This window comes from Panulirus ornatus, chromosome 14, assembly GCF_036320965.1.
Source record: "Panulirus ornatus isolate Po-2019 chromosome 14, ASM3632096v1, whole genome shotgun sequence".
In the NCBI taxonomy this organism is placed as follows: Eukaryota; Metazoa; Arthropoda; class Malacostraca; order Decapoda; family Palinuridae; genus Panulirus; species Panulirus ornatus.
This window is the reverse complement of record NC_092237.1, coordinates 59,154,875-59,175,225: the sequence shown is the minus strand read 5'-3', so window position 1 is coordinate 59,175,225 and position 20,351 is coordinate 59,154,875. Positions and strand designations below refer to the sequence as shown.

The window sequence follows — 20,351 nt, the reverse complement described above, 5'->3', positions numbered from 1 at the left end:
AGTTTGAAAGAAAAGAAAAATATATATATATATATATATATATATATATATATATATATATATATATATATATATATATATTATATATATATATATATTATATATATATATATATATATATATATATATATATATATATATATATATATATATATATATATGTATAATGTATGTATGTATGTTGGTGGGTTGGGCCATTCTTTCGTCTCTTTCCTTGCGCTACCTCGCTAAACGCGGGAGACGGCGATTAAGTATATATATATATATATATATATATATATATATATATATATATATATGCTCCTGGGCTATAGTCGACGAGTGATGAGACAAAAGAAGAAACGTAATGGAAAACCTCGTAGCTTAATCAAGTTGCTTGCAATTATCTGTAGGAGATTTGATTAATGATCACGTTGCAGAGACCTGCGTACTACATTCTCGGTCAGGCTTAAAATGCTGATGTGTCTATTAAAGAAAATCTATGTCCGTTGGAAAATGCGAGAGAAAATAATTCAGACTTTATTGATGTAGCAAATTCGGGGTCTCTCTCTCTCTCTCTCTCTCTCTCTCTCTCTCTCTCTCTCTCTCTCTCTCTCTCTCTCCTTTACACATATCACCGACCTCGACTTAGAATCCTTATTTCACCGCAAATATTTGCTGTCAACCGTTCAGACGACCACTTCCCTCTGGCAAAGTGGCCAAACTCGCAGTCAAACTGGGTGTGTGTGTGTGTTTGTAGGTTTGTGTGTGCGTGTGTAGGTGTGTGTGTGGGGGGGGAGGAGAGGAAAGAGAGAGAGAGAGAACCGGTACATATTTTCCAGGTGACATAATTCAACCTGCAAAATTTTAAGCATTCATTTCCATTCCTACGAGACCCAGTTGTCGTCAATCTTCGTGCGAAAACATTGTGCCAAAGTGCAAGAAACATAAAGCGGTGAAGAAGTTCAGTTAGATTTTCTGATCGTTGTTTATCACATTCTAACTTGCAGGAAAAAAGAGAGAAAAAAAAGATAGATCATTCAACAAAAACAGAAAAGAATTGAAAGTGAAACGTGTTAGAGATGGATATTGGGGAGGGTGTGTATGTGTGGTGTGAGTGAGAGAGAGAGAGAGAGAGAGAGAGAGAGAGAGAGAGAGAGAGAGAGAGAGAGAGAGAGAGAGGGAAAAATTGGTGAAAAGTGAGATGTTGGGGAAAGAGTGATGTGTAGGAGGACACTGGCAGCGAGAGGGGAATTTATGGAAAAGTTGGAGAGTCGGATGAAAGATGGCCTTAACCCCGCCTGTGGCAAGGAGATCCACTGAAGTAAAACCAGACAGGCCGGGCGGGAGGGCGGGCGGGCGACGGGTTTCCCTGAGATACAGAACGAAATAATCATCATTGCACAGAGGCACGTGTACGTCTGTGCCACACCGCCATCTGCGCCTCCCTGGTCGTATGGGCCACCTTGACATTTCTGTCGCCTCGTTAGCGAAGCCAGGAAAGGAGGAGGAGCAGAGGCGACGTCAACTTTCGGTGTTAGATAATGTCGCAAAACGGCGAGAATGTCAGAGGTTCCCGCCCTCGACAAATCCTCGCCCATAACCGAGAGGAGGAGGAGGAGGAGGAGGAGGCTCATGTGTTTCAGCCAGCATTCGCTGCCGACGGAGGTGATCCACTGCAGAAATGTTTCAACGCGTTGGTATTTTACAGGTAGACTGCATTAAGTTAAGGCCTTGAGGTACGTGTGTGTGTGTGTGTGTGTGTGTGTGTGTGTGAGAGAGAGAGAGAGAGAGAGAGAGAGAGAGAGAGAGAGAGAGAGAGAGAGAGAGAGAGAGAGGGAGAGGATGACAGGCAGCTCCACAAGAGGCAATTGGATAATGCTGGACATAAAGTTTACGATCCCATGACACTTGCAGCAGCTGCTCACACACTTCCTGCTGTTTCTTTACTAAACTTTCCCACTTCTTTTTTTTTGGCGTGTGTGTGTGTGTGTGTGTGTGTGTGTGTGTGTGTGTCTCTCTCTCTCTCTCTCTTTACAACACCTTCTTCAGTTTACAGCTGTGTGAAGCTCTTTGATGAGCATTTTCAGCTGTGTGTGGAGGGTACACGAGTGTTTTCTCAGGCAACGTCTGCATGTGGCTTGCTCAAGTTTATATGCTACTCGACGTGTTAGGAATACACGGGAGACCTAGGAACACGATATTGTCTGGCTCTGACATATATATATATATATATATATATATATATATATATATATATATATATATATATATATATATATGTATATATATATATATATGTGTGTGTGTGTGTGTGTTGGAGAACACAGTTCACATTCGGATTTATGTGGAGTTTTTGATTAAGTATTTATGTCTTGTAGTATTTTTCAAGCAATTTCTTTCTTCGGTTGCATTTCGCTGGGATTTCAAAGCCTTTAGCTTACGCATGCTTAAACTGGTGTTGAAATGTTACCAGTTGTATAAAAGAGAGAGTGAGTGAGGTTTAAACAGAAAGGAAGATTGAAATGAAAATATGTCACTCACAGCGAAATAGAGACGGCAGTCCAGACAGAGCCAGTCAGTAAATGACATCGAACACTGGCATATTACATGAAGGGTGACCTTGTGTGTGACGGGGAGTGCGTGGGAGCGGAGGATGACCTATTGAGTGTGGAGGAGTACGTGGGAGCGGTAGGTGACCTTGTGAGTGTGAGGGAGTACGTGGGAGCTGACGGTGACCTTGTGAGTGTGAGGGAGTACGTGGGAGCGGTAGGTGACCTTGTGAGTGTGAGGGAGTACGTGGGAGCTGACGGTGACCTTGTGAGTGTGAGGGAGTACGTGGGAGCTGACGGTGACCTTGTGAGTGTGAGGGAGTACGTGGGAGCTGACGGTGACCTTGTGAGTGTGAGGGAGTACGTGGGAGCGGTAGGTGACCTTGTTGAATGTGAGGGAGTCGGTAGATCGTGTGTGAGGCGGGGTCCAGGTGAGTAAGGAGCCTCTGCAATTCTGAGCACGATGGTGCGACCCTTCAACACGATGGTATGACCCTTCAATACGACGGTACGACCCTTCAATACGACGGTACGACCCTTCAACATGACGGTACAACTCATCAGCACGAGTGTACGACCCTTCAACACGACGACACGACCCTTCAACACGACGGTACGACCCTTTAACATGACGGTGTGATCCTTCAACACAACGGTATGACCCTTCAGCATGATGGTACGACCCTTCAACACGACGGTACGACCCTTCAACATGACGATACGACTCTTCATCATGACGGTACAACTCTTCAGCACGAAAGTACGACCCTTAGGTATGATGGCCTGGCCTACGTTACGAGTCAGGTGGGTCCAAAACCAGGCCATCACACACCCAAGGGTCGTGTACCGTCATGGTCAAGGGTAGTAATACCACCTCCAAGGTCGTACCTCTGTGTTCCAAATGGTTAACCTTCCAGTAATCATCTGTTCCGTTCACCAGGCCAGCGCCAGTGAAAGGAACTTGCCAATTATCAACTGGAAGGGCAAACATGCCTCTCTGAGCTACCATGGGCCCGGGTCGAATATTGGTCGAACACGCAATGGATTATCGTTCTATTTTCAGCATTATAAGTTGGCCGAATATCCAACGAATCAATATGGGTCCAGATGAATATTCAGCGGTGGCAGGTGGGCTGGGGAGGGGGTTAGGTGGAGGTAGGTTTGGGGAGGAAGAGAAGGTTGTAGACTGGACAGGTACTAGGTAGGGGGGTGGGGACTATTGGATTAGCAAAAGGGGTGGGGTGTAGAGGAGGGTGGTTGGATTAGCACTCTTTTTTCATGGTATAGAAGTTGGCCATCTCTCCCTTGCTCCTTCTCCAGGCTATCTGTCTCCACGAAGGAGCAATTTTCTTCACAATAGCCTCACTAAAGAGCAATACTGTTCGTTGTCGTCGTTTTAGAGCAATATCATCTACTGTATCTCCTCTAAGGGGAAATATTATTCACCGTTTCCAATAAGGGGATCAACATCATGAAGTTATTTATGGTATCTGCATTAGATAAACAAAATACCTCACTTTATCTCTACTTGGGAGCAATATTACTTATTGTGTCTTTCCCATGGATGAGTACAGTTCACAGAGTCTTCACTTAAAGAGCAATATTATTCACTGTACCTCAACTAAGGTGTAATATTACTCAACATTTCCATTGAGCAATATGAATCAGGGAGTCTCCATTTGGGGAGTAGTGCTACATGCTGGGTTGGTCAACTCTCTCTCTCTCTCTCTCTCTCTCTCTCTCTCTAACCAATGACCACCCTTTTTCCAATCCCATGAACTCACCCACTCGGCTGATTCTCTCTCTCTCTCTCTCTCTCTCTCTCTCTCTCTCTCTCTCTCTCTCTCTCTCTCTCTCTCTCCTTTCGTATCTAAAACTTCTTTCCTTCTCTTCCACCTCCTCCCTTCCATCTTTCCCTCAATTCATTCCTTTTAGTAGCCACCCTTCCCTCTCTCCTTCTAGATCACCATGGTTCTCCATCCCATAGAACGTGTAGTGTCCATACAAGCAATCGAGATGGAAAAGGTTTTTGAACACAATTGGCCGTGGCCCATGTTTTATGTACCTCCCCACTCAAGCTGGTATTCTTCAGAGGCTGGGTACGAGGGATAGGCCTCGTGTCGTCAGTCAGTCATCAGAATCTGGTTGTGTCATCAATTAGTCAATAGAATATAGGAATGTCATCAATAAATCAACAGAATCTGAGAGGGTCAGGAATTGGTCAACAGAATCTGGGAGTGTCATCAACCAGTCAACAGAACCTGGTAGCGTCATCAACCAGTCAACAGAACCTGGTAGCGTCATCAACCAGTCAACAGAGCCTGGTAGCGTCATCAATCGCCCAACAGAATCTGGGGAAAGTAGACTTCATCCAGTCAATCGGTTCGCCCAGCTGAGCAGCGCTGCTTTAACGTGGGACAGTGAGGGTAGTGACTGAGTGGTCGTCTGTGCTCGTTCCAACGTACCTACTGCTACTAACAACACCCGAGTGGGTGGAGTGGGCTTGGAGGGTCGTCTCGTCCTGCTCAAGGGTCGTATCGTCGTGTTTAAAGGGTCGTATCGTCGTTCTCGAAAGGGGATCTACCTTCCGTTGTGTTCGAGAGTTATATCTGCGCCCTCAAGGGTCGTACCGTCGTGTTCAAGGGTCGTACCGTCGTGTTCAAGGGTCGTACCGTCGTGACTGAGGATTTAAAGAGGGAGAAATGTGAAGTAATGGTGTCTCAGTAGGAGGTCAGGAAGACCTCCTACTGTTTGTCCTGCCAAGTAAACAACAATGACGTCTGAAAGGGTAGGATAGACGAGAGTGTGTGTATGTGTGTGCTCCGTAGTGCCATATTTCTCAGAGAGAGAGAGAGAGAGAGAGAGAGAGAGAGAGAGAGAGAGAGAGAGAGAGAGAGAGAGGAGGCATCATAATCTCAACTCATTCCATTTTCCTCTCCTTCTTCCCCCCCAACCCTCCCCTCTCCTCTTCCCGTCAGGCTTACCCTGCCATCAAAGTAGGTATCGCATGCACCAGGGGGGTATCCAACCGGGAGACAAGCCCCACAAGAGCCCATGGCGCCACGGTTGCAAGGCATCACCAAAACCTGCCAGATATGGAGAACCGGTCTATCTATTTCCTTCTGCCGAGACAAACCTTAAACTGAGCGTAAAAAAGAAAAAAAACTGCGTTGGTTCCCCTTCGAGGAAGGTTTTGCCCTTGCAAAATATTTCCAATATTATCTAAAGACTCTCTTGTACGCCATCCCCTTCAGGACAATGATTGTACGACCCTTGGGCACAGTGTAACGACCCCTTTTTGGGATCATAGAGCGTGACTTTTGACCTGAGCCTGGTGGATCAACCAATACACGTATCACTGATAGAAAATAGCTCGAAACGTTTTTCAACCAAACGTTGAAGCCCAGCGGGACCTACAAACGCAAACAAACAGATCCACTAGCTTATTAAAGGTCACGTATCAGTCAGTGTTGTGACCCGGTATTACCCTAACACACTCGATTAATTGCCTCTTAAAGAGAAGCCAACGTTTTTGCGTCAGTGGGATTTTGACTGGCAAGAAAATTGACGTAAACTGAAAGAAAAAAAAAATATCGAGTGATTCATTTCTTTACTCATGTCTGTCAACTGATGATCATGAGTTTGGATAGTTGTTCTATCTGCACTACATTTGTTTGAAGTTTCACCTTAGCGTTTATGATACGTAAGGAAGTGAGGGAAAGGATTGATAACTAGATCTTGAACTTCATAGGAATCACCTCTTCCGGAGATAGAACAGAATAACATAACGGATGACAGTAAGTTACGACGCTGGATGGCTGGTCTCAGAGTCGACACACAATATCCAACTCGAAGCTGCCCCATGAGATGCCAAATAAACACACAAAAAAGGAAAATATTTTAGAACATTTCTGGCACTAAAGTGACCAAGTTTTTATGTACTCTTACGGAGATGTGCATCTCCGTTCTGTGCCGCACTGCAGGCAGTGTTGGGGAGGGTGTGGGGCCTAGCCACCTCCCCCTCTCCTCTCTCTCTCTCTCTGAGGAGAAGGGGGATTGTGGGGGGGGGGGGGAGGATGGGTGGGCGGAACTATTAAACACTCATCAGGAACAAATCTGTTGGAGTAGCTGCCAAGTTCACCAAATTGCAGGAGAACACGACTAAGCCACCAGACGCAGGCAGGTTTAGGTTGACCCAGATGTGGCACGCTTGGTGACACTCTCTCTCTCTCTCTCTCTCTCTCTCTCTCTCTCTCTCTCTCTCTCTCACGAAGCTAAGAGTAATGTTCCTCATCTAAGACTTGGAATGTCCTTGGAGGTCGTGTGATTTCTTCATCAACACAGATTGGGTCGCCTTTGTCCCGACACGATGCTCAAAGTCTCCGTGGGTAGAGAGGATCCAAGTAGCTAAGTCATAGGTTATAAGTTTTATCTAACTCTATTTCTAAGAAATAGTATCTATATTTTTTTTCCAAAAAAATCGTTTATATCAAAGTTGTCAGTGAAAAAAGGTACCTTAGTAAATTGAAAATTCCAATCAGTGATGCAAGTCTCGTATTGCTGATTGTCATTTGCGAGTGGGAAGCGCGGAAAAAATGGCTTTATAAGAGTTGGCCCCAAAGAAAAGAAAAATGCATATTTACAGATGATTATTCTTGAAAGATTTTTGTGTAATGAGACGCGAATATTGGTTAAGATGTAACGTTTGTCCCATACGTAAGTGTCAGGGTTCTCATAATTGTCATAGAAAATAGAAATCCAAGGACACTTTGAACTACATCAAATTCGTACCATTTTCATTTATTTTCTCAGAGATAATGAAAACGATATTGAAGATCGAGCCATTTTCTGTAATATTATGTTGTGTACGACAACTTCAACCATATGGTTGGTCCTACTGCCCGTAGCTGCAATGCCGGGTGTACAATGTGTGACCTACATACATACACCAGGACATCTGCAGCGACGTGGCCCATTTGCCTTTGTGAAGTTTAGAACGTTTTAATCTTTTTCTTTTTTGCTGGTGTCACTAAGTCACGAACAACACACCATCTCGCTTGCCTGGAGGAGAGGTGTGAGGCAAGATAAAAAAAAAAAAAACCAGTTAATGGAAGATATGTTGTGGATCACGAGCAAAGATATTACTCGTATATCATCAGTTCATATATTCACGCGAGACAGAAAAAACATAGAAGTTTGTTGGAAATAGTGCGGGTTACACACACACACACACACACACACACACACACACACACTCGAACACACACACACACACACACACACACACACTCGAACACACACACACAGTACACTTCGCTAAGCACCTAACAAAGCATATGACGGCCATGGACTGGCTGTGTTGGTCGCAGCTGGAGTTCCTCTGTTGTCGTCAGGCGCTGGGGGAGAGACGAGAGAGAGAGAGAGAGAGAGAGAGAGAGGAAAAAAAGTCTGTGTTTACCTCAAGGTATTGACTGAGCACCAGACAATGACGGGAGTACAGAACAACACGTGTGTGTGTGTGTGGTGTGTATGTGTGTGTGTGTGTGTGTGGCGTGTGTGTGAGATAGAAGTATCTACACCTTTTGAGGGTTTCCTTGAGATGTAATATGCTACGACGCTGTGGTTTTATGTGTGTTGTGTTTATGCACGATGTACACCTCTACCACACTGGTGGGGAGAAGAGAGGCGTGCGGAGGGCCAAGGCAGAGGAAATCGGGAGTGTAGAGAGAGATATAGATAGATAGATAGATAGATAGAGAGAGAGAGAGAGAGAGAGGATAATCAGACATACAGGGAAGATGACAGAAAAGTTAAGCTGAGAATACGTGACAAGTAAATCAGGAATGTAGACACTCCTCTGTGTCTGCATTTCGATGTTCATAGATAAGTTTGCTGGGTAGTTGAGCCTTGGGCCTAATGACCGCCTGGATCTTAATCAAGGGCGTCAACCTCAAGTTATAACCAACCACCAAAGAGCCTTAAACTCCTTCCTTAGGTGTTCAAGTCGCTATACATCTACCAATCGAAAGGCGTCGAACACCTTCTTCAGGCGCTCAAGATAATAATTTTAAGGACATAAACTCTTAATGCAGTAAGAACATTGCTTTTAATCTTCGCTTACCAAGCCGACAATACCACAATGATGTGGTGGTATGAACTGTGGAACAACGCCTTTCTTGTGGGGTTCTTGTGGGGCTGTGTTGGTGCTGGTGGGCGCCACTGGCAATGATGAATATATCACGGAAACGACTGTTTGCTCACCATTATTGCTACACCATTCGTTCCTGATGTTTGGTGAGTAATCTCTTGTGGAAGGCAATATCACAGTGTTTGCCTATGTTTCCGTGAGTGTTTTGCATTGTTGGCATGAGGTATGTGTATTCCCTTGTGTCTGTTTGACTGACTGTATGAGTGTGTATGACAGTTGGTGAACTGCTGTTGGGAGTTTAGTCAATCAGGGATTGGAAGGGGTTCGCCTTTGTTGACTTTAGCCTCCGGAGTTAGCCGACAGCCATTCATATTCTTACATGGCAACAGTTCATCAACATCTTTTGTTGTCCTAATTAACATGCGTGACATGTTACCAATGTTTGTGAGTTATGTAACGGAAGACCTACATGTTTAATGGTTATTCAGTCGTTATAATTTTGCTGTAAGGGTTTTCCGTTTTCATTTAATATCGCTATTCTAGTACGTAACTTCGTAGAGAACCTCGCGGTGGTATTTCATTTCATCCATATAATTTTTTATCTCGAAGACTCTGGTCACAGAAAAGTGGAAGAATATTCTATGAGTTCGTGAGGAAGTAGAAATCATGTCTTTTAAGTATCAGTAGATCGTATCTGTTTAGGATGGAGCGTGAGAAGGTAAAGAATTCTAAAGCTTAGCCGTAGAAACAAAGAAACAGATATCACAACGTCGCATCTTAAACTGTTTAGTGATCACACAATGTCATGTGACGCATTGTCTTGCCAGCCCTTGTTTAGCTCCTGGCGGAGGTACAGAAGCTGCCAGTTCACGAGAGAGGAGACCGAAGTAATATTCATAGAAGAAGGAAAATAAACCCCACAATTGCCACAAAAGTCAGGTGTGTCACGTTTATATATATATATATATATATATATATATATATATATATATATATATATATATATATATATATATATATATATGCATAAAAAGCTGCCATGTTCTTTGATGACCATATTCTATCCTGGAGAGGGGGCATAGTGTTTCAAATTTTTCTCAAGTATTTCTTTTTCGTTTAATTGTTTCTTGGTAAGTCAGCTCTTGCTTAACTTCTGAAAACTTTTCCCTTAAGAAAGTTATTCTCTGGAGGGATAAACATAAAGAGTTGAGTCGACTTCCAAGCCTCCCTGTGCTTGCAAGATTTTTACACTTTAAAAAGTATTTTGAAAGCTCTGAACTTAAGACCAAGGGTATTTCATACACACACACACACACACACACACACACACACTACCCAACGCTAGGGTCAATGAACCTAACATGTCACAATTCCGTCCATACATAAAAGCCTATGTACACACCATATGGTCGACAGGCAGACGTGGACAACATACTATTTCGTACGTCTTGTTCTTTTGTAAACCAAGGATAGCACTTGTTTGTCCCTTGTGGTGATTACATATGGTTTTTCTAAGCTTTCCCTTACTGGAATATCCGCAGGAAAAACAGTTGATATAATCCACAACATGAGATTTAAGATTACCTGTTATACAACCTCCGAGGTATCATTGCATCAGGGGCGTATCCAAGAGCGTATGACGTCAAGGGCAATGACTCCCCCCCGCTCCCCCCCCCTCCTCCAGTGCCTGCCCCTTAAGCTGTGTAATACACGGTGAAATTAATGTTCAGATTCATTTTAATCCCTCGAAAGGAAAAAATAGAAACGGACGTCTTTGTATATCTGAATGTTTCAGTGATTAAACGCCAGTGGCTGATGAAGCAAACATTTTAGTTTTACATCCGAAAATATGTGTTTTTGATGGCGCAAATCTCTTCAACCTGCAAAAGCATATCATTAACTTGCGTCATCGACCTATACTTCTTTAACTATAGCCTTCACATCATATACGTCATCAGATACCATAAATATCCCTTCTTCCAAAATTGGTCTCCGATCTCATGACAGAATTTCTTGCGTTCAACACCAGCATTCAATTTTGTGAGAATTTGACTAATAGCAAGAACTGAATATAAATTCAAAGTTACACAGAGAAAGGCAAGAAGTTGTGTGAGTGACAGTGTGTACTCGCATACCTCACTCGTTTGTCCTGAATAGGTTCATATTTCGCCACCACCACCCGCGAACAAACCCTAGGTGCTCGCCTCCACTGCAACGAGACATTTGCACACCTCAACACTCTATAAAACAACTTTAAACTCATTTTCACGTTCATTCATGATTTACATGAGACTAGAAGTACGTGTGACGATAAAATGTGACAGACGACGAGAGATACAAATAAAAAGAAAAGGTCATTTACATCACTCACCGAATCTTATATTGTATATTTGTCAATGAAAAATAAACACATATAAATGTATATATATATATATATATATATATATATATATATATATATATATATATGTGTGTGTTTAAACTGTTTCGTTCCGGGTAGTTCTTGCACCGTGAAGCTTCGTTTCATTCTTGAATGCTTTTAGTTTAATTGTTGTAAAGTCTGTTTTTCTTAATTTTTCTCTCCAAAAGAACCCGTCAATATCACCATTAGATATCCACTAACTTCGTCCCTAATGTCACATTCATCAGAAATATTATTGAGGGAACATGTCTGGACTCCTAGCGAGTGAGCTGCCGATCGAGCCACTGCTCAAAGCTATGATATTATGTTATTTATATTAACAGTTATTTATCAAATAGAAAAACACAAAGCGAACTGGATCAGATATCAAAATCGCAAGCTTAAAGCCAGTAGGCTGTTATTGTTATCGCTTGTATGTCCAGTTGATTAAATACAATACAGCATTATATGTATATATATATATATATATATATATATATATATATATATATATATATATATATATATATTGAGGCTAACACAGCCACCGTTTTGAGGAGACCCAGTCATATTTCTCGCCACATTAGCATTCCGAAACTTCCAGTGATACTTCGAAAGCAAGAGGAGATAAATGGAGTTTCTTGGGACAAAGGGAAAGACATCATGAAATTCTAATGCCTCTGGTTCTCTGCTCTCTTTGTCATTCTCTCCAGAGAGCGTAATGACGGCTGAACTAAGCTTGGTTTTCTGGTCACGACATTCACCGAGGAGTCTTGGTGGGATGGGTCATATATATATATGATGCTAAGAAAGTTTTATAGCTGAGGGTTACCCAGGAACACATGGGAGACTTGATCAAACATCGTCATAACGTTGTCAACTTTGTAACTAGACGAATGCATTAAGGACGGTGAGAGACGATGCTCGAGCTGGCTTACCCTTCCAGGGACACGTAAGGAAACCTGACAAATTTGCTTCAGAGAACAAGGGAGAGGCACGTACCAGTCTAAGAAGATCACTTCCCACCCTCAACCTCACTCACGAGCATAACCGCAGTGATTCCTCAACACACCTGTTAACTCTGGGGAAAAAATCGAGTATGAGAGAGGTACATTTTCCCTGTCCCTTCATCAAATTCCTAATATCTTGAGAAGGACAGGAATAACAAACGTTGCTTAGTTACGAGGTGGACGCATTCCCTCCATTGGCTGTGGTTCGAAAGCGCTGGTTGAATGTACTCAGCTGTGTGTGTGTGTGTGCGTGTGTGTGTGTGTGCGTGCGTAAGTGTGTGTGTGTGTGTGTGTGTGCGCGGGTGAGGGGGTCGTCATTACGATCTCCCACTGGTGAAAAGTCGGACCCCACCACCCATGTTCTTCTTCGGCGTCAATAATATGATGGGGATTTCGTTAGAGTCATGAGCTTAAGGACTGTCTTCATTTCTTCTTCCTCCTAGTATCTTCTTTCCTTATTCTAACTAATCCTAGTTTACTAATCCTGTTAGCTTAACTAACTAACTAATCATGTTAGCTTAAGAAGAACAAGTTTTTGGTTGAATTGTAAGACTCTTTGAACTATCTAGATCGAATTCTGCCAGTTAGTCTTTGCTAATAAGGTTAAAATTACTGAGAATCTTAGCGTTACCCGTCGGGAATACACAAGTCTTGAAAGGAACCAGAAGCAAGGATAGGTGAACTGTCAAGGCAATGCAGGATGGAGGTGAGGGAGGGGCGACAGGATAGTACTAGGACGATGATTGGAGAGGAGGGATAGGGCCAGTATTTGGAGGGGTGGATAGCAGACCAAACTACCTCGTAAGTTTCTTTTATAATTCTCCATTTGCAAGCAAAGCAGCTGCTCTACCGTGGGTGATGGGCTAGGGGGCCAAAATTGGGAAGGGGAGGACGCGATGCAAATGGCAAGCAAGCAAAGGCAAAAAATAAAAAAAAAAATAAAGTGCGTTATGCTCGGTTGGGAATTTTTAGCCGTGGGTCGTCCACTGATGGCGTCGGGTCCTCCTGAAAGCTGAGCTATGAATTCTATTTACAGTTCCTTTTACAATGCGGGCGAGATATTTTGCTATTGGAAAAGAACGTAACATAGCCGGGGATATTGCATTGCTCCATTTCCTGGCCTCTCGTAACGTGGAATGGCTGATCATTCGCGTTATTGTACGAGAAGCTTTGCTATGAAGGCATGACCCAGGGGACGCAAGAGACACACTCCACCAAATGGATTACTGCGTGAGAGTACACACTCGAGGTGGACCACTGACTAGAGCAGGACACTTAGTTCCGACGGTCCACTCTGGATAGACTCTCAGTGGACCATTATGTCTCATTATGCCACTGAATGAGGGTATTCATCTGGGATATAAGTCACCCACTGTCCCTCTCTGGTCTGGTTTCACTTCCTCCATCTCGTAGGTGTACCTGCGTCACTTGTTCATCTACCCACTCGACCTGCAATTTGACCCAACTGACGTAAACCTTTAACCTCCTACCTCGTGAATGCAATCTGGGCTTGACATTCTGTCCACATCGATCTTACTTTTCACTTGACAACGAACATTGCCGTGTTAACTAAAATTATTATTACTCAAATCACTTGAGCTTTCCCACACATCTGACCTTCAGGTCTGCCGCCAGTGCTCGTTGTAGATCAGCAAGTAACGGTGGCTAACTGCAAGATTATACCGCTGGTTAGAGTCATAAAGATGGTCGGATAGAAGTCTTCTCTTTGAACCTTCCGAGACTGGCTAATGATATCCTTTGACCTCCCTCACACAACAAGTGGTCACCCACTCGCTTTCTGCCTTAACAACACCTATAAATATATGTGTTTACAGTGTTCTTTCCTTCCCTGCCACATTTTGCTTCTTTATCTCTCCTCTTTTTCTCGGTAGCCTTTCCACCTTGTGTCCTGAAAGTTCGAGGAAGCAAAGGGGATCCTGAGAAACACAGAATTGCTTTGCAGTGTGACTACTTAATACAAATCCTGACCTAGACTTTTTGATAGAATTTGGAGAGGGTTTCCATACCTTAGTCCTTGTAGTAAAGCGCGTTCGTGAGAGAATAGAGTGGATCATGGAGAGAGAGAGAGAGAGAGAGAGAGAGAGAGAGAGAGAGAGAGAGAGAGAGAGAGAGAGAGAGAGAGAAAGGGATCCTTAAAACCACAAACAGTTTCTACCTCTACCCTCCGACAGGCTGTAGTGATGTCATCAACGTCTTACTATTCACTGTTCTTTTCTCTCACGTAAACACAGACCATTAGTGAGATAGTCGCTGGCGTTGTTGCTGTAGTTGGCTGTCGTTTCCAGCCACCCTACCAGAAAGACCCTTCCCCACCAGCTGTTAACGATACACTTTTATGACATTAGAGATCCTGACGCTAACATCAACCCAGGTCACCTTTACCTTCTCCCTCCACACACACCACACACACACACACACACACACACACACACACACACACACACAAACTTTTCTCCCACAGAGAGCCAAGGTTCTCCAAATTTTATCTTGGTTACTAATTAATCTTCAGTTGAAATCATAAGTGAGGTATGGCTTTAAGACTTTATTCACTTTGTGTGGTTAGCCTCATGCAATTTCTTTCTTCTTATTGACATCATTGTAAGTTAAACTGTCTATTCATCTGGTTATCTATCTATCTATCTATCATCATCATCCATTTTTTCACTATCTATCTCAGATGGGTTGAGCTCAAACAGCCTCTCATTTTCCTCTCGCATTCACTCAACCTCCGTCCATAATATCCGATGATGTAGGGATCCCTCGTATACAAACCCATCCTGTGGGAACTGTGGCGAGGAGAGCGAACGGTAAGAGACCACCGTTGAGGTGAAGTTTCTCCTGTTTTTTTTCTCTTCCTGTTTTCCAGGATAAACCACCTGTTGTGCGGGCTCCGGCCGCTGGGATTCCACCTAGTGAATGTTCTGCTTCACTCCTGCGTCTGCTTACTCCTGACGCGGCTCCTGCTGCGACTGCTTCACCTGCCGCAAGGCACAGTCCTCTCCGCTGGGCTGATCTTCGCCACTCACCCTGTCCACACTGAAGCCGTGAGTGACGCTACAGCCCAGCTAGCATAGTCTACAACACCAGCTGTAGTAGTAGTAGTAGTAGTAGTAGTAGTTGTAGAGTTAAAGGCATGTGATACAGACGTACCAGTAGAAGTAGCAATAAAGGTTCTCCTTACAAACAACAGCGCTTGCAGTGGAGTGGTATTCTCTAAAAGCATCTCAGGATGTGGAATCAGACTCTATACAAGCAGCAGCTACAGCAGAGTTTTCATCTATAATCGCAGGGGTACCCGTAGTTATAGTGAATACTAGGAGGAGGAACAGTAGCTCTAGAATTATATGATATGGAATGGTAGGCAACATATTTGAATGTGTTCTTCCTTCCTAGCAAGAGACAGTGTTGAAGTAACGGGTATACCATACGTGACGTGTGATCTGCTTCAGTAGGTGACGATGTTGGGATAATATTTATACCGTACGTGACGTGTGTTTTCCTCCCATCAGGTGACGGGTTTGGTGGGCCGAGCAGACCTCTTGGCCTCTCTAAGCTTCTTGGCCGCCATCTTGGCCTACCACAGGTAAGGACAGTTTCCTGGAGGGGAATTAAGCCCCTAAATCTTCCTCCTCTTTACCCAAGGGAGGCACCTCCATTTTACCTTAACTCCCTCACCTCAGGGGCGTTTCTCTTCCTCTCTTCTTCTTCCTCCCCTCCTACCTCATCTCCTTTTCGCCTTCTTGCTTACGATACAGTCCATCTTCATTCCCATTACCCTACGCCAAAATGGAGCTTCACCACATTTTTCCATTATAAAGATACAGCCGTGGAATATAATGTGATTAGTTGTTTGACTTACTGAACACTACATATACTCCAGCTTTGCTTTATATTCTTTCTTGTGTGTGTGTGTGTGTGTGTATGTGTGTGTGTGTGTGTGTGTGTGTGTGTGTATGTGTGTGTGTGTGTGTGTGTGTGTATGTGTGTGTGTGTGTGTGCTTGAAACAAAACGAAGTTTTTATATGTGATGGACTTCAGTGTATTCGTTTATCACTGTAAAATTCACTTTTTCTCTCTCTCTTTCACTCTCACACATGGTCACATATACACCACACCCTACCACCAGTTCTAGGAGACAGGACACAACAAGTATAGCACACCTTCCTCGTGCCGTACATATAAGAAATTATACAGTGTTGACGTAAAGCCTCAGAAGAAGATTAATAGCCCCCTCGAGATGGTTTACATCGTAAGCTCCGACGAAGGAGAAGATAATCCTCCTAATTCAGTTACCTAATATGAAAGAAGATATATGTACAATACACTGCCAACAATATGTCATCATAGAAACTCCCTTTTTTTTCCATCCGAAACGAATCATTTCGCCAGTCCTTGATGAATAAGTGAAGTTAGTTTTCTCAAAGGAAAACCAGTTTTCTACATTTCCTGATACAGAGTTGTTCTCGGAAAAAAGGTTGGCAGTTGTGACCACCACTGAGGAGAGTTTCATGTAGTGCTGTTGTTGTCCTGGCGTGGCCCACAACCTCTGAGGTCACACAGACACAGATCCTCTGGTGGTGAGGGAGTTGTCTGGCGCCTCTCGTCCCTGGACGTAAACAAAGGAGGAGATACTCTCGCACCGACAGCCCAGGATGCTTAAGGACACAAAGTGGTGTAGTCTGTTGATCAAATGGACTACTAACATCTGAGAAGTTAGTTTAGTCAGTTCTAAATATAGAACAGTTTACATCTGAGATGTTAGTCTGCTCTATACATAAAACAGTTTACAATATCAAAGGGTTCTGTAGGTTTTCTTGCAGGTAACTAGCATACATAATAACCGACTATGAATTTTGCATTTTTTCTTTAGCATTCCAACTATTTTTGTACGATTTCTTTTATTTTTTTTTTTGTTTTTGTTTTACTCAGTAGTGACATTACTTTCCTCCACGCATGTTGTCGTCCCTCCTTAACACGAAAACAAATTGCTTCCCTCCGCCTGTACGAAGATGATTAAGTTACTAAAGACACCTCAAAGACCACGGAACACATAGTGTTACGAGCAACCCATTCTATAATGCAACTGTTTCTATCTTGACCTTACAGGCTGCAACGACGCGATCTTTCGTTGTGCTAACGTACTGTGTGTTAAGGGTATGTGTTATGGAATACATAGGAATACAAAGGAATTCTAACAGCAACGGACCACTGGGTCCTCTCAAGGGTGTTTGTGGTAGTGGAAGACATCAGATATCAGGTGTACATAGTGCAGCTAAGACCCACAAGTGCACTTTCATGTAATAATCACATCATCAGGGGAGATACAAGAAAGAAATATACGTCAGTTGATATACAACGAAGAGACGTAGCTATGACACCATTAGATACAGTTACATATACATAATTCAAGTACATGTTGTACATAGGTCTGCCTGGTATTTACATGATGAAATCCTCAGTGACTATGAGGAGAAATGTGAGGATTGTTAAGGCATAGTTTTCAAGCGGTTACCAGAACCCCATATATGAGTAACTGAGTAAATGCTAAACCATTTACCACTCCCTTCAAGATATCCTCGTAGATCTAGTGTTTAAATCTACCCCCTTTCGACCATAACACACACACACACACACACACACACACACACACACACACCCCATTCAGATTATTACATTTACCAGCGCCCCAAAGCTTCCTCATTTGCATATATAGAATCCAGTCCCTTATCACACATTCCTGTGCTATTGAGTTTACCAGGTCTCCCCCTCCCTAACCCCTTACCCTCTTGGAGAGAGATAGGCTTATGTAGAATCGTGTTAGCAGGTAGAGGGTTGCTTAGGTGTGTTTGGCCTCCAGGAGGTGTGTGTGTGTATGTGTTTGATAACTATTTGTGTGTTACGGGGGGGGAGAGAGAGAGAGAGAGAGAGAGAGAGAGAGAGAGAGAGAGAGAGAGAGAGAGAGAGAGAGAGACTCTCTTACACTCGTAGTGCCCCGTCTCTTAACCCTGAATATATTCGCCGTCTTTACTCCTTTATTTGCAGACACACACACACACACACACACAGACCTACCCAAGCTTAAGCTATAGGTGTGTATGCGTGTGTGTGTGTAACATTCTACAAACATTTCTACCTTCATGTAGACATACTTAAGGTTGTGTATGTTTGTGTATGTGTGTTAAGGCGTGTATACACCTATGTATCAAGACGTGAGAAGGTGGTTTGTGTATGGCTGGATTAGCTTGTTTGTGTCCCCATTATACAGAGCCCAGTACACCCTCTTTCTAAGGTCTTCGTCCCCCCCACCTACCACTGCAAGATGAATGTACTGAAAATCTTTCTTTCTTCTATGGTGTTCAAATCTTTTTTCTGTGTTCCGTTCTCTTTGTGTTATTGTACTGTCTTTCTTTTCTCTCTCTCTCTCTCTCTCTCTCTCTCTCTCTCTCTCTCTCTCTCTCTCTCTCTCTCTCTCTCCTCCTGCAGCAGATCCTCACTCAACCAGTCACCTCCGAGTTACTGCGTCCTCTTCCCGTATGCTGTTTGCAGCTCTTACTTTCATCACTTGACTCCCGTGTTGGACATAGTGAGTCGTGTTTCCTGGAAACTTAACATTCTTACACCACAGAGGCTCCATCGCTTCAGATCTGCCGCTCCTCAGGGAGTTATACGGTAATTCTAACGGATAGGAAGTTAAACATCGTCCCTATATATATATATATATATATATATATATATATATATATATATATATATATATATATTCTGTAAAGGTTCGTGGGATTTTTTTTATTGGGATATGGCCTTAAATGCAGTTGTGGAGAGGGTAGAGAGAGAGAGAGAGAGAGAGAGAGAGAGAGAGAGAGAGAGAGAGAGAGAGAGAGAGAGAGAGTACATTTGTGAGCTCTAGTGTGTAGACTGTAGAGGTGCTTTGGTGTGCAGGATGCGAAAAGACGACTGGTGTTTAAGGTGAGGACTCCGAGTGTGTTGGGTGTAGACTTGGGTGTGTGGAGTACACAGAGCTTCAGATGCGTTGGGTGTAGAATGTCCACTCGTGAAACCCTGGCGAGCCACATCTTCTAAAATTGAAAACACATCGAGGGGGAGGGAGAAGGACAGCTTTTTCTGTGTCCAGAGTCTCTGTACCACTATTGTCTCCACCACCACTGTCTGTAGTACCACTATGTGTGAGCACAGCCACCAGGTTAGAGCCAGGGAATACTGGCGTTCCACCAATAAACCCAACTTGCAATCTGGTAGCAGTCCTGGTAGTTAGTGGAAAGGTGGTATATAGTTAGTTCATCGACATTGTGTAAGTTTCTCCAACTTTCCCATCATGAAAGGTATACAAGGTTGATTTCCCACAACTGCTTTGTATCATTTCCTAGAAAGGATGATCAGGTGGAACGAATGCTTTATAATGATGGGTTCGAACTTGTATATTTAGTATAAGGATCAGAATTAAGAACGTGTCCTCTTTCTGTATTCAGGACTTATCATTTATTCGCCTTCATTTCCTCACCAGAGCGATAGAGGGCGACAGCGAAGACGCCGGATATTCAGAAGGAAGCGACGATGAAGGAGGAGGAGGAGGAGGAGGAGGATGGGAAGGAAGAAGAGAAGTACCCACTTGTATGATGGGAAGTGGCGTCAGTGGTTACGTCTGGGAGAGCAGCAGAAGAGGAGTCTCGGAGACCCTGCAAGATGGCATTGGAGGAGGGACGGCAACAGGAGGAGGAGGTGAAGGAGGTGCAGGAGGAGGAGCAGGTGGAGGAGCAGGAATGGCAGGAGGAGGAGGAGGAGGAGGAGGAGGAGGAACCTGGATGTGGATACGGCGCGTAGGGATCCTGGCTGGGGCTGGGACCTTGTGTAAGGAACATGCTCTCACCGCTCTCCTGGTGTGCGCTTCCTGGGATGTTGTGCTTCACAGGAAACATGTGTGGAGGTGAGTGTTTCTCTCTCTCTCTCTCTCTCTCTCTCTCTCTCTCTCTCTCTAGTTGAAATGTACTCGTGGTTTTATGACTATTGTTGCAACGATATCATATCTTTTCTCCCCCTTCCTCTCAGTTTTGGTCATCAATTCATTCCTCTTTTTTTTTTCCTCTCCTCTCATTTCGTGTACGTGGGTAGATGGTGAATGTGTTCTTCATTCTCTTCTTTCCAGATTGCTTTCCATGCAGCCTGCCAGCAGGCGTTTGAGGACCCTCTTCCGAAGACTCTTTTGGTTAACGGCGATGGTAAGT

General features: G+C 43.6%; 1 protein-coding gene across 1 annotated transcript in view; it reads left to right on the top strand.

Moving 5' to 3' along the window:
- Positions 1–20,351, top strand: part of LOC139753476 (protein O-mannosyl-transferase TMTC1-like) — a 147,895-nt gene that overhangs the window by 101,160 nt on the left and 26,384 nt on the right. The window contains exons 3-6 of the mRNA XM_071670034.1: positions 14,978–15,155; positions 15,621–15,694; positions 19,634–20,053; positions 20,273–20,345. Coding sequence (XP_071526135.1) covers positions 14,978–15,155; positions 15,621–15,694; positions 19,634–20,053; positions 20,273–20,345 — 745 coding nt within the window. The remainder of the gene's footprint in view (positions 1–14,977; positions 15,156–15,620; positions 15,695–19,633; positions 20,054–20,272; positions 20,346–20,351) is intronic.